Source organism: Pelophylax lessonae, assembly GCF_965119305.1.
Source record: "Pelophylax lessonae genome assembly, chromosome: 1".
Taxonomy (NCBI): Eukaryota; Metazoa; Chordata; class Amphibia; order Anura; family Ranidae; genus Pelophylax; species Pelophylax lessonae.
In genome coordinates, this window is record NC_138768.1 from 258,464,331 (window position 1) to 258,479,507 (window position 15,177).

The 15,177-nt window shown below is 48.6% G+C and overlaps 1 protein-coding gene across 2 annotated transcripts in view; it reads left to right on the forward strand.

Annotated features, from left to right (window-relative positions):
• GOLGA3 (golgin A3) overlaps window positions 1-15,177 on the forward strand; it is a 147,837-nt gene that overhangs the window by 106,167 nt on the left and 26,493 nt on the right. For both annotated transcript variants that reach the window (XM_082260173.1, XM_082260174.1), the window contains exon 18: window positions 2,349-2,465. In XM_082260173.1, the coding sequence (XP_082116299.1) occupies window positions 2,349-2,465 (117 nt within the window). The remainder of the gene's footprint in view (window positions 1-2,348; window positions 2,466-15,177) is intronic.

Genomic DNA, 15,177 nt, shown 5'->3' on the forward strand with positions numbered 1-15,177 from the left:
TCTGCTAAGGGGACAGGACAACTTAATTGCATCAAAGTGACAATGGACAGTGCCATGTACCATTAAATCTTGTTAGAGAATATCCTTCCCTCGGCCAGAGCATTCAAAATGGGTTGTGGATGGGTATTCCAGCATGACAGTGACCCAAAACATACGGCCAAGGCAACAAAGGAGTGGCTCAAGAATAAGCGCATTAGGGTTCTGGAGTGGCCTAGCCAGTCTCCATACCTTAATCCCATAGAAAATATGTGGATGGAGCTGAAGGTTCGAGTTCCCAAACGTCAGTCTCTAAACTTTAATGACTTGGAGAGGATCTGCAAAGATGAGTGGGACAAAATCCCTCCTGAGATCTGTACAAACCTGGTGGCCAACTACAAGAAACATCTGACCTCTGTGATTGATTGCCAGCAAGGGTTTTGCCATCAACTCATAAGTCATGTTTTGCGAATGGGTCAAATACTTTTTTCACTCATTAAAATGCAAATCAATTTATAACTGTTTTGAAATGCGTTTTTCTAGATTTTTGGTAACTGATCATTTATTTGTCAGTGGGCAAATGTACAAAATCAGCAGGGGATCAAATACCTTTTCCCCTCGCTGTAGGTAGGGAAGTGTTTTTGAGTTTAGATATAAGACTAAAATAAAAATGTATAATAACTGGTTATTAACCACTTCTGGACCGCCCACCGTGTATTTACGTTGGTACTTTGACGTTAAATACCGGGCTAGCTGCCATAACCCCAGTGTTTTTTACACAGCAGGCGATCCGGAATCTGATAAAAGTTGTCCCGATGGCGGATTTGCCACGGGATCACTTTTATGGGCAGCGGGAGAAGTGAACCCTCCCACCTTCTCCTGCTTCGTGATAATTTTCCCCACTTACCGGTAGTGACAAAAATGATCCTATTGGGATGGATGGGCAGGAAGTTGAGTGAGGGCAAGATGGTCCCCACTCGACTCTATGCCCTTGGAGGACCGGAGCGACATCAAACATTACTTCCGCCCAATAGCCTTAAAGAGCCAATATTTTGGTTTTAATGGCAAAATGACTTTTTTCTTTTTCTGTTTTTTTTTCTTTTTTTGCTTCTAAGTGTAAATGAGAGATCTGAGGTCTATTTTACTCCAGATCACTCATTAAAGAGGACCTGTAATGCTTATTGCTATTACAAGATGTGTTTACATTCCTTGTTATAGGAAAAAAAGTGTTCATTTTTTTTTTTTCGAAAGGGACAGTGTAAAAAAAAAAAAGTTAAAGCGTCCCTTCCCTCCAAGCTTGCATGCAAAAGCGAACGCTCTCACAAGTTGCGCCCACATATGTAAACGATTTCCAAGCCACACATGTGAGGTAATGCCATGTGAGGTAGAGCGATAATTCTAGCACAAGACCTCCTCTGTAACTCTAAATTGGTAACCTGTAAACATTTTAATAGCGTCGCCTATGGAGATTTTTAGGTACTGTAGTTTGTCGCCATTACATGTTGGGTATCAATTTACTCAGCATAACATCATCTTTGACATTATACAAATAATTGGGCTAACTTTACTGTTTTCTTATTTTGAATTCAAAAAAGTGTATTTTTTCCAAAAACATTGCGTTTGTAAGACCTCTGCACAAATATCGTGTGACATAAAGTATTGCAGTGATCTCTATTTTATTGTATAATATGTATATGTTTCGGGGTTACAAGTAATTTTATAGCAAAAAATACTGATTTTAACTTGTAAAAAACAAATGTCAGAAATAGGCTTGGTCTTTAATTGGTTAAAATCCCTGAGGCAATTTTATTCTTTTACAATGTAATGCAATTATTTTTAAAAATGGATGTGAAATGAACTTTTTGCAGGAACTTTCATCCCAGGCATTTTAAGAGCTTTTTTCTCATTTTAATATTATTGTCTATAAATATATTGCTGACAAAAGCAGGATTGGGCCTACAGCAGGTGTCTAGGTGTCAGGCAAACTTACATTTTTTTTTTGTTCAACCCAGTGTGCTGAACGAAAAAATAACTGAAGAGCTCGCTGTGCTAACTATGCCATATTAGTACAATGATCTCCCCTTGGAGCTATTGTGTTCTCATAGGGGGACTGTCTCCAACCCACCATGATCTCCCCATGGAGCTATTGTGTTCTCATAGGGGGACTGTCTCCAATCCAACCCACCAGAACACACTGGTCAGCACACACAGCCATTGGCTGCAAGCGCTTATGGAATGCTGATCGACTGCTGGTTTTCCAGCATGCCTGTTCAACAGATATATCCAGCATGTCCATTTTGATATTTGACCCGTGTGTTCCAGGCTTAAGCCACTTCTCTGCTTTTGTTTAAATACTTTGTTGTCTTGAACAGGTTCAGGCAGTTCTTAAACGTAAAGAAGAAGAAGATCGGCAAATGAAAGAACTAGTGCTGAGTCTACAAGATGCCTTAGAGAAAGAGAGAGCTAAAGTCAACAGTCTTGCTGAACAGGTAACACACTGAGTCTGAGAGTACTCTTGTTTGAAACAAAATACACTAATATGATTTTTAATTTGGCAAGTAATGTACAGCCCCAGCTTTCCTATTTTTAAGGCATAGGTATAGAGATTGAAACAGGAATTTCCTAAAGTGGAGCCACACAGCATCTATGCACTACAAACCAAAAATAGTATTTAATAATTTTTTAGTATTCAGAGCAATCTCATCCGTCCATCAATGTCTCAGTGCTTTACTTTGCTGAGAAATTATTTTGTAAAACATCCTCTAGCATTTCTGACCGTGGCCATCCTGAGTAAGGGCAGATGATTCATGAAGCATTTACTTCCTAGAATCTATCTTCCCTTAGCTCAGGCATGTATGCAGGAGGGTGTGCTTAGCTGGGAAAACCCCTCCTGAAGATTCCTGGAATGTATGACATCATTATCCAAGGCCTGAAAACCACTAAAGAAATGTAAAGAAAAAAAAAAAAGGTTAAAACAAATATAATAAATGTTCATATCTATTTACCAATGCCAGCAACATAAGCATTCAAAATACTTATGTTCATTTAGAGAGTGAAGATCAGCTTTGAAGTGTATGGAAAATTTATGATAGACTGGGGGGGAGGCTTGTTGCTGTATGTGACCCAACTGGGGAGATTTAACCTTTGTGTTTGTCCTGTTGACTGCTGCAACAGAAATAGAAAATTATGGGAAATCCTAAATGTTCCAGTTGACCCCAAAACAGGAATACAGGCTAAATCTTCCAATTTGGACAACTGTCTAAGACCGTTGCCTTTTTCAATTCAACAGTACACTTAAAATAGTTTTTAGGTCTCGGAAACCCTTGCTAAAACAAATTCATCGGTGATCAGTGGTAAAAATGCCCCTTACATTGGTGGCAAGTGGAAGCAATGCCCCCCTTACAGTGTTGGTCAGAATGCCACACCATGCATTATTCAGGTCAATCAGCCACATCTCAAGGATCCCCTGGGTTCCATGGAACCCTAGTTGAGAATTGCTGGTCTAAGAATTTCCCATTACTTTGCACAGATTTGCTCTCACTTTCTGTTCTGTGTCCATGACTGGAAGGGAGATCTCCCCAATGGTACACAACAAAAAATAAACTGACAGGGGTTTTACCTTCTCTACTCTATGCACAGCTGAAAAAAAAGGTTTGGGTATCGACATTAATTTTATTTTCCAACTCTCAGGTTTGTTCAATTAACAGTACAAAGAGCTAGCTAAGTGTAAATGTAAGGCCTCATGCACACAGAATGTTTAGGAAACTCTCCTAAAAGCCTTTACTCCTGGCAGCAATGTTTTGGCAAAAAAAAAAAGCCTGACGCTTGTAAAAGTAACGCATTAAGGCTTGCTTGAACATGAATTTATTTAATTGTCCAGGATAATCATTTATCTGGGTTTAGAGGCAGGAAAAAAATGTCTGATGCCCCTAGAAGCAGCTGCAAAATTTTCCCGTGTGAATGAGGCCTAACAGAGCAGAAATTCACTTTAAGGCTGAACTCCAGCTTTTGTTGCACTTTACATAGTTCATTTGGTTCAAGCTGGCCCAAACGAACTATGTCCCTCACTAACATGTGAGCCCACTGGATGTGCGGTGTAAACTGTATGAAGATGAGGCTGCATACAGCACTGTGTTCCAGGTGCGAGCCGAGACCTTTCTGTCTCATACCTGGAATACAGTAGAGTCTATCTGAGCGGCGCTCAGCCATTCATAGAAAGTGATGTATTCAAGCAATAAATACAAAACTTCCTCTGATCGGCTAAGTCAGAGGTTGTGACCTTATCAGCCCACCTCTCCGACTGCCAATTAGAGGTAGCTTTGTTTTCATTGCGAGAATACATCGCTTTCTATGAATGGCCGAGCGCCGCTATTTGTGTTTCCGGTATGAGACAGGAAGTCTTGGCTCAAACCAAGAACACAGTGCTGTATATAGCTGCGTTTATACAGCACACCCAGTGGCCACACATCTTAGTGAGGGGCTTAGTTTGTTTGGGTCACCTAGACCCAAATGAACTATGTAAAGTGTAACAAAAGCTTGAGTTACACTTTAAGTTAGTCTAGTCCAGTGGTGGCCACATATGCTCCCCACCAGTGGCGGCTGGTGCTCAAAATTTTTGGGGGGGCGCAAAAACAAAAATGTAATAGGTATTGCTTCGCGGCAAAAAACAAGGTAAAAAAATTGCATGACTTTGAGGTCATGGTACAGGCATGGCACATGTGATGGTATAGGCATGGCACAGATGGTACAGGCATGGCACAGGTGATGGAATAGGCATGGCACAGATGGTATAGGCATTGAACAGGTGGTAGAATAGGCATGGCACAGGTGATGGTATAGGCATGGCACAGGTGATGGTATAGGCATGGCGCAGGTGATGGAATAGGCATTGCACAGGTGATGGTACAGGCATGGCACAGGTGATGGAATAGGCATGGCACAGGTGATGGAATAGGCATGGCACAGATGGTACAGGCATGGCACAGGTGATGGTACAGGCATGGCACAGGTGATGAAATAGGCATTGCACAGGTGATGGTACAGGCATTGCACAGGTGATGGTACAGGCATGGCACAGGTGATGGAATAGGCATGGCACAGATGGTATAGGCATGGCACAGGTGATGGAATAGGCATGGCACAGATGGTACAGGCATGGCACAGGTGATGGTACAGGCATGGCACAGGTGATGGTACAGGCAGGGCACAGATGGTACAGGCATGGCACAGGTGATGGAATAGGCATGGCACAGATGGTATAGGCATGGCACAGGTGATGGAATAGGCATGGCACAGATGGTACAGGCATGGCACAGGTGGTGGAATAGGCATGGCACAGATGGTACAGGCATGGCACAGGTGGTGGAATAGGCATGGCACAGGCATGGCGCAGGTGGTGGAATAGGCATGGCACAGATGGTATAGGCATGGCACAGGTGATGGAATAGGCATGGCACAGATGGTACAGGCATGGCACAGGTGGTGGAATAGGCATGGCACAGATGGTACAGGCATGGCGCAGGTGATGGAATAGGCATGGAACAGATGGTACAGGCATGGCACAGGTGATGGAATAGGCATGGCACAGGTGATGGTAAGGTCATGGCACAGGTGGTGGAATAGGCATGGCACAGATGGTACAGGCATGGCGCAGGTGATGGAATAGGCATGGAACAGATGGTACAGGCATGGCACAGGTGATGGAATAGGCATGGCACAGGTGATGGTAAGGTCATGGCACAGGTGGTGGAATTGGCATGGCACAGATGGTACAGGCATGGCGCAGGTGATGGAATAGGCATGGCACAGGTGATGGAATAGGCATGGCACAGGTGATGGTAAGGTCATGGCACAGGTGGTGGAATAGGTATGACACAGGTGATGGAATAGGCATGGCACAGGTGATGGTAAGGTCATGGCACAGGTGGTGGAATAGGCATGGCACAGATGGTACAGGCATGGCGCAGGTGATGGAATAGGCATGGCACAGGTGATGGTAAGGTCATGGCACAGGTGGTGGAATAGGCATGGCACAGATGGTACAGGCATGGCACAGGTGATGGTAAGGTCATGGCACAGGTGGTGGAATAGGCATGGCACAGATGGTACAGGCATGGGGCAGGTGATGGAATAGGCATGGCACAGGTGATGGTAAGGCCATGGCACAGGTGGTGGAATAGGCATGGCACAGATGGTACAGGCATGGCACAGGTGATGGTAAGGTCATGGCACAGGTGGTGGAATAGGCATGGCACAGATGGTACAGGCATGGCGCAGGTGGTGGAATAGGCATGGCACAGGTGATGGAATAGGCATGGCACAGATGGTACAGGCATGGCGCAGGTGGTGGAATAGGCATGGCACAGGTGATGGAATAGGCATGGCACAGATGGTACAGGCATGGCGCAGGTGGTGGAATAGGCATGGCACAGGCATGGCGCAGGTGGTGGAATAGGCATGGCACAGATGGTACAGGCATGGCACAGGTGGTGGAATAGGCATGCCGCAGATGGTACAGGCATGGCGCAGGTGATGGAATAGGCATGGCACAGATGTTACAGGCATGGCACAGGTGATGGAATAGGCATGGCACAGGTGATGGTAAGGTCATGGCACAGGTGGTGGAATAGGCATGGCACAGATGGTACAGGCATGGCGCAGGTGATTGAATAGGCATGGCACAGGTGATGGAATAGGCATGGCACAGGTGATGGAATAGGCATGCCGCAGATGGTACAGGCATGGCGCAGGTGATGGAATAGGCATGGCACAGATGGTACAGGCATGGCACAGGTGATGGTAAGGTCATGGCACAGGTGATGGTAAGGTCATGGCACAGGTGGTGGAATAGGCATGGCACAGATGGTACAGGCATGGCGCAGGTGGTGGAATAGGCATGGCACAGGCATGGCACAGGTGATGTAATAGGCATGGCACAGATGGTACAGGCATGGCGCAGGTGGTGGAATAGGCATGGCACAGGCATGGCGCAGGTGGTGGAATAGGCATGGCACAGATGGTACAGGCATGGCACAGGTGGTGGAATAGGCATGGCACAGGCTTGGCACAGGTGATGGAATAGGCATGGCACAGATGGTACAGGCATGGCGCAGGTGGTGGAATAGGCATGGCACAGGCATGGCACAGGTGATGTAATAGGCATGGCACAGATGGTACAGGCATGGCGCAGGTGGTGGAATAGGCATGGCACAGGCATGGCGCAGGTGGTGGAATAGGCATGGCACAGATGGTACAGGCATGGCACAGGTGGTGGAATAGGCATGGCACAGGCTTGGCACAGGTGATGGAATAGGCATGGCACAGATGGTACAGGCATGGCGCAGGTGGTGGAATAGGCATGGCACAGGCATGGCGCAGGTGGTGGAATAGGCATGGCACAGATGGTACAGGCATGGCACAGGTGGTGGAATAGGCATGGCGCAGATGGTACAGGCATGGCGCAGGTGATGGAATAGGCATGGCACAGATGGTACAGGCATGGCACAGGTGATGGAATAGGCATGGCACAGGTGATGGTAAGGTCATGGCACAGGTGGTGGAATAGGCATGGCACAGGCATGGCGCAGGTGGTGGAATAGGCATGGCACAGGCATGGCGCTGGTGGTGGAATGGGCATGGCACAGGCATGGCGCAGGTGGTGGAATAGGCATGGCACAGATGGTACAGGCATGGCACAGATGGTACAGGCATGGCACATGTGATGGTAAGGTCATGGCACAGGTGGTGGTAAGGTCATGGCACAGGTGGTGGAATAGGCATGGCACAGATGGTACAGGCATGGCGCAGGTGGTGGAATAGGCATGGCACAGGCATGGCGCAGGTGGTGGAATAGGCATGGCACAGGCATGGCGCAGGTGGTGGAATAGGCATGGCACAGATGGTACAGGCATGGCACAGGTGATGGTAAGGTCATGGCACAGGTGATGGTAAGGTCATGGCACAGGTGGTGGAATAGGCATGGCACAGATGGTACAGGCATGGCGCAGGTGGTGGAATAGGCATGGCACAGGCATGGCGCAGGTGGTGGAATAGGCATGGCACAGGCATGGCGCTGGTGGTGGAATGGGCATGGCACAGGCATGGCGCAGGTGGTGGAATAGGCATGGCACAGGTGGTGGAATAGGCATGGCACAGATGGTACAGGCATGGCACAGGTCATGGTAAGGTCATGGCACAGGTGATGGTAAGGTCATGGCACAGGTGGTGGTAAGGTCATAGCACAGGTGGTGGAATAGGCATGGCACAGATGGTACAGGCATGGCGCAGGTGGTGGAATAGGCATGGCACAGGCATGGCGCAGGTGGTGGAATAGGCATGGCGCAGGTGGTGGAATAGGCATGGCACAGGCATGGCGCAGGTGGTGGAATAGGCATGGCACAGATGGTACAGGCATGGCACAGGTGATGGTAAGGTCATGGCACAGGTGATGGTAAGGTCATGGCACAGGTGGTGGAATAGGCATGGCACAGATGGTACAGGCATGGCGCAGGTGGTGGAATAGGCATGGCACAGGCATGGCGCAGGTGGTGGAATAGGCATGGCACAGGCATGGCGCTGGTGGTGGAATGGGCATGGCACAGGCATGGCGCAGGTGGTGGAATAGGCATGGCACAGATGGTACAGGCATGGCACAGGTGGTGAAATAGGCATGGCACAGATGGTACAGGCATGGCACAGGTGATGGTAAGGTCATGGCACAGGTGGTGGAATAGGCATGGCACAGATGGTACAGGCATGGCGCAGGTGGTGGAATAGGCATGGCACAGGCATGGCGCAGGTGGTGGAATAGGCATGGCACAGGCATGGCGCAGGTGGTGGAATAGGCATGGCACAGATGGTACAGGCATGGCACAGGTGATGGTAAGGTCATGGCACAGGTGATGGTAAGGTCATGGCACAGGTGATGGTAAGGTCATGGCACAGGTGGTGGAATAGGCATGGCACAGATGGTACAGGCATGGCGCAGGTGGTGGAATAGGCATGGCACAGGCATGGCGCAGGTGGTGGAATAGGCATGGCACAGGCATGGCGCAGGTGGTGGAATAGGCATGGCACAGGCATGGCGCAGGTGGTGGAATAGGCATGGCACAGATGGTACAGGCATGGCACAGGTGATGGTAAGGTCATGGCACAGGTGATGGTAAGGTCATGGCACAGGTGATGGTAAGGTCATGGCACAGGTGGTGGAATAGGCATGGCACAGATGGTACAGGCATGGCGCAGGTGGTGGAATAGGCATGGCACAGGCATGGCGCAGGTGGTGGAATAGGCATGGCACAGGCATGGCGCAGGTGGTGGAATAGGCATGGCACAGGCATGGCGCTGGTGGTGGAATGGGCATGGCACAGGCATGGCGCAGGTGGTGGAATAGGCATGGTACAGGCATGGCACAGGTGGTGGAATAGGCATGGCACAGATGGTACAGGCATGGCACAGGTGGTGGTAAGGTCATGGCACAGGTGGTGGTAAGGTCATGGCGCAGGTGGTGGAATAGGCATGGCACAGGCATGGCGCAGGTGGTGGAATAGGCACTTACCTGGCGACGGCTCGGCTCCCGGCGGCGGCTTCTCCCCTCCTCGCGACTCTGATGTCCGTCCTCTTCTGCTCGGCTCCTGGCGGCGGCTTCTCCCCTCCTCGCGACTCCTCTTCTTCGCGGGCTGCGGCGGGAAAGTGACCGGGCGGTGACGGTGAGTGACTGATGCACGCACCGGCACCGCCCCCAACGAGGTCACCATGGATGTCCTGAATCATGATTGGTCCAGGCTGGAGTCTGGACCAATCATGATCCAAGACATCACAAAAGGGTGTGGTGTAGCGCATTTTTCTGCGCTACAGTTACGCCCCAGAAGGCCGCCAATTGGCGCCTCTGCTGGTGGAAAACCCCACCCCCATCGGCACCAATGCGGCGGACGCCGAAAGAGGGGTGGTGGAGCGCAGAGCTCTGCGCTACAGTTACGCCCCAGAAGGCCGTCTATCGGCGCCTCTGCGGGTGGAAAACCCCACCCCCATAGGCACCAATGAGACGGGCGCCCCTTGTGGGCAAAAATTTTTTTTTTTTTTTTTTAAATCTTTTTTATTTCTTTTTCTTTTTTTTTGGGGGGGGGGGCGGCGCCCCTGCGCCCCCTATGGGCCGGCCGCCACTGCTCCCCACCCCAAGATCATAGATTTGTTTAAAGCAATTGAATCTGCAAACAATCAAATAGTCATAACTTTATTTTTTGCTCTGTTTAGATCAGATTTGATCAAATTGAGTTGTCCGGGTTGAAAATGACCAATCATTTTGCATAGATCTGTAGTATTGAGATACCTTGTTCATGAATACGATCATATTTCTCGTTCCATACTTTTATTGAGTCTTATAAAACAGCCATAAAGCAAGTTACAAAACAAAAACAGAAGTAGAAATACTGTTATTGTTACATAAGTATTATAAATGTTATACTGTATAGTGAAGTTTGCACAAAAGGAAGGAACAAAAGAAAAAGGTAGAATTATTAATATGATATTCTGAGATATTAAGATTTTGAGAAGCTATTCAGAACATGGCTGTGGGGGGGGGGGGGGGAGGGAAAAGGAAGAAGTCAGCAGGGTGTGGGTAGGGTAAAGTGGGTAAAGGAGAGGGCATCGAGAATAGAACTTGTACCACAAAAGTTAATACAAAGTAAATAAAATATAAGTCTTAACTATCAAGCATTCAGAACCTGTTCCTCAAAACCCGGTGATAGGCCATGTTTAATCCAAGGGTCCCAAATGCTTATAAAAGTACTAAATTTATCGCAATCCATGGCTTCCATTTTTGCATGTAATAATGCATTATTCATCCTATGTTTAACTTCTACAAGATTCAAAGTTGTAGTCTTCCAAACTTTTGGCAAACTATGGTTTGTTTAGCGGCATTAAGAAGCTGAAGGAATAATTTGAATTGTTTTCGTGTCAGGCATGCAGATTTTAAATTTAAAATGGAAATCACTGGATCTGGAGTAATATCTATTTCAAACATTTTAGATGCTAGAGAGAATATTTCTTTCCAAAAAACTGTAGCAATTGAGCAATTCCACCATATATGAACATGTGTACCTATTTCCGTACAACCTCTAAAACAAAAGGCCGGATAGTTTGGTGTAAACTTGGCGATTCTAGCTGGTACCAAGTACCATCGTGAAAGAACCTTGTATGATGATTCAATTGCGATAATATTTGAAGAAGAAGATTTCGTTACAGACCAGATTTCAGACCATTCTGAATGTGGTAAATGATGTGATTCACAAAGTTCAGGAAAACTTAAGATAGAAGAGCTAGAGACCAGATTAAATAGCCTTGACAGGCCTGACCTAGACCATGCCCGAAATGAATTTGGGAATTCCCAAGCCGGATAAAAGGCTGGATTTCTCAGAAAAGATTGTAGTGGATTGTGTGTAGACTGTAAATTATAATTAGTCTTTAGTCTATCCCATAAAGAGAGAGAATGCTTGGTAATTGGATTAGTAATATGTTTTTGATCTGATGGTTGTAATCATAAGAGATTGGAAATTGAGATGGGGTCACATTCAATAGATTCTACCGTAACCCATAAGGGAATTTCAGTAGTGGCATGATACTTAGTTAATTCTGCCAATTGCGCAGCTTTGTAATATGTGGCAAAATTGGGGAGACCCAGTCCACCCCTTGTTTTGGGGAGAATCAATGTGGATTCGGGCAATCTAGGTTTCTCTGTCGCTCATTGACAGACGTAGTCCTCCTTGATTAATATCAACTCGGGTTATACTGCCCTCTACAGGAGTAGGACTAGACAGGAAAGAAAACATTCTGGCCACACCTTAGGGGCAGTCCCAGAGGGTATATCCTCTCTCTCTCTGCTACAGCAAATCATTTTTTTTCTGTCTAGTTAGGAGTAAGGACCTAGATGCCTTGCTAGGATCTTCGGTCCTGGCAGGATTTTTTTCTTAGAAAGATTTTTTTAGACAGCTTTTTTCTCCAGTGTTCCTGTGAGATCTTCAAGCAAGAAAGCTGAACTGGGCGACGGGCTGGATGTTGAGATCCAGTGGTCACCCCAGTTCAGCCTACGAGCGCGTGCAGGCCATAGCTCCGCGCTGGGTCGGCCGCGACATAGTCCCACTGGACGGGGACTGACCCTGCGAGTTAAACGTCTCGCCTGGACGCCAATGACCAACAGAGTCACGGCGTCCGTATTGGTCGACAGCCCCCCCACCCCGGTGGAAAGGGGTTCTGTCAGGAGTTGGCGCCCGCCTGGTTCCGGTATGGTGAGTAGAATGTTCCCCCTCTCCCCCCCCTGTCGGGTTTGTGGGGACGCGGGCCCCTCTCTGGGATGGTAGGATGGGTCTCCCCTCTATCCTATTACAGGTCACAGATCCCCCAATTTGAGTGTGATTGTTTGTGAATAGAAACCAGGAGGCTTGGTTTGGGAGCTGACAATCTAGAGTCATTGTAAGACTGTAAAGGTGACTGAAGTCAGTGGCAGTACTAAAAGGGCATTACTATTGAAGTAAAAGGTATCCTACCTGTCAGAGTGTGTACACAGCCTGAGTTACTGCAGTCCAGATCGCCATTCCTCCAGCAACCGGTCACTTACACGGGCTGCACAGCTCCCGACGGCCCACGGACCGCATGCGGCCCACCAGGGTCCTATACCGCCGGCCAGGCTTTTTCACCATTCATGGTGAAGTTTGTGGGGCCAAGGCACTCCCGCAGGCCGCCAGGCCGAATACATACTTCCCGCAGGCCGCTGCTAGCCGCCGCTATCCTACACAGGCCGCCGCCATTGTTTTGCAGATCGCACAAGGCCGCCATATTGGCGTAGCCTCGTGTCTCCAGCATGGGGGCGGCCATGTTTGAGGTGACCAAACACCTTGAGGAGCTATGGGGAGGCGCCGGAAGGCGTGTAAAGGGGCGGAGTCGCCTCCTTTTACCCGGGAAAGCAAGCCAAAGACTTCCTGTCTGTAATAGACAGTGCTGGAACAGGTTGTATTGAAACTTCTGAGCATCAAGTGGGGAGCCTTGGGGTCTCTCTCTCTCTGTAGGGGTCCTAAAGCAGGTAACACTAAGGGGCGCTGTGGCGCTGGGGGTCTAAAGAAAAAAAAAAAAAAAGTTTTATTTTTGCAAATCATTTTTTTCCGGCAAGTGCTGGAATAATCATGGACCCTGCCACACAGGTGCCCCCACCTGATCCCCTCGAGGTGGCCACAGGACCCTCCAGTTCACAGAATATTGATGCATTTACAGCAGTTTTGGAGTCTTTGGTATCCCGGGTGGAGATGGCCTGTCAGGGACGGGGGAGAAAGCGACCCCCGCCTACCCCTATTTCATTGATACTTCAGATTCAGATTCTGAGATGGTCATTGCAGCTGCAGGTCCCTCTGCAGGGGCTGTTGTCTCAGGTAAAGTTCCCTCAGACAGTGAGGAGGACGTTCCTGCCTCCGCCATAGCACAAGAAGCAGCATTGGTGGACGCACTAGTTGTGGCGGTCCGGGAAACCTTAAGACTTGAGGACTGCAGTTCGTCTGTGACGCAGCCCTGGATGCCACCCCCTTGTTAGGGCATGCATCGATGTCAGCGGTAGTCCTCAGACGTGTGCTGTGGTTAAAGTGCTGGTCTGCGGATCTAGGTTACAAAAAAGCCTTGGCGAATCTCCCCTTTCAGGGGAATCGCCTATTTGGGGCCACCCTAGATGAAATCATTAAGGATGTCACTGGGGGCAAGAGCACTTTTTTGCCGCAGGCTGCTAAAGCTAAAGGACCTCGTAACAAGCGTGGACCTTTCTTTGCCGCTCATAAAGGGTTTGTTCGCTCCGCTGGGGCGAGCGGGAAAGGCAAAGCCCCTCTAGGAGGGTTCAAGAGGCGCTGGTCGGGCAAACAAAAGGCCGACTCAGCCAAACCTGAAGTCAAAGCTAATACAGCTTGAAGGTGCGCCCCCACCCGGCTTAGGGGTGGGGGGACGTCTTCACCGGTGTTCAGATCTAGTACTTTCCTGAATCCCGGACTAAGGGGTTCAGGAGATCATACGATCAGGATACAAGATCGAGTGTCGATCACTGCTACCGGTGCGATTCTTCCCTTCCAACATTTAGGTGCTACAGGGAGCGATAATTCCCGTTCCTTGAACAGATCATTTTCTTTACCTTTTCCAAGGATCATTCTCAGTTCCCTCCAGGAATCGGATCCGGTTGAGCAAGCGGACCAAGGAGCCTCTAGCCGGGTGACTTCGGTCTCTAATGCTCAACCAGGAGAAATCATCACTCCTGATAGGAATCAAGTTTCTGATAAATGTGTGGGAACAGAGAGCGATCAGACTTTGTCGGATTGCCTGGACCAAGCAGCTCTAGGGCAGCCTGGTTCGGATCCAGTCAGACAATATCAGGGTGATGACTTAGGTCGATCACCAAGGATTTCACCATCTGTGTCTTCATCAGAGCATCCCGGAGGTGGATCTGTTGGCATATCATCTCAACAGGAAGGCACGGAGGTTGGTAACGCGCGCCCGCGATCCTCTAGCGGACGCAGCAGGCGCGCTGAACGGCCTGTAAAGGCAGTGTCTGCTACTATATGTCTTCCCTCCTCTCAGATTGCTGCTGAGATTTCTCCGCAGGATAGAGATGGAGGGAACTCCAGTTATCCTGGAAATTCTAGGCTAGCCTCGTCAAGCCGGTCAGGCCGACTTGGACATGCTAGTCACAAACGCTCCTTGGAGACTTCTTCTCAGGGAGGATCTGCGGTCTCAAGGACCAATCTTCCATCGTGCTTTACAGTCGCTGGTTTTAATGGCCTGGCCATTGAGACCCAGGTACTGAAGGACAGAGGGTTGTCAGCTTCAGTTATTCCTACTCTAATTAAAGCAAGGAAAGCGACTTCCAGCAAAGTCTATTATCGCACATGGAAGACTTCTATCGCATGGTGTGAATCTTTGGGATTTCCCCCATGTACCGATTCGGTGACCCGAATCTTGGCTTTTCTGCAAAAGGGGGTTGAGCAGAAACTATCCTTGAGCACTATCAAGGGTCAGGTTTCAGCATTAGCAATCTTCTTTCAGAAGCCTTTGGCTACTCATTCCTTGGTGCGGAATTTCATCCAGGGGGTGCGGCACTTGGCTCCGCCAGTCCGCGCGCCCTTACCGCCCTGGGATCTTAATTTGGTTTTGTCGGTTCTACAGAAACCTCACTTTGAAAAT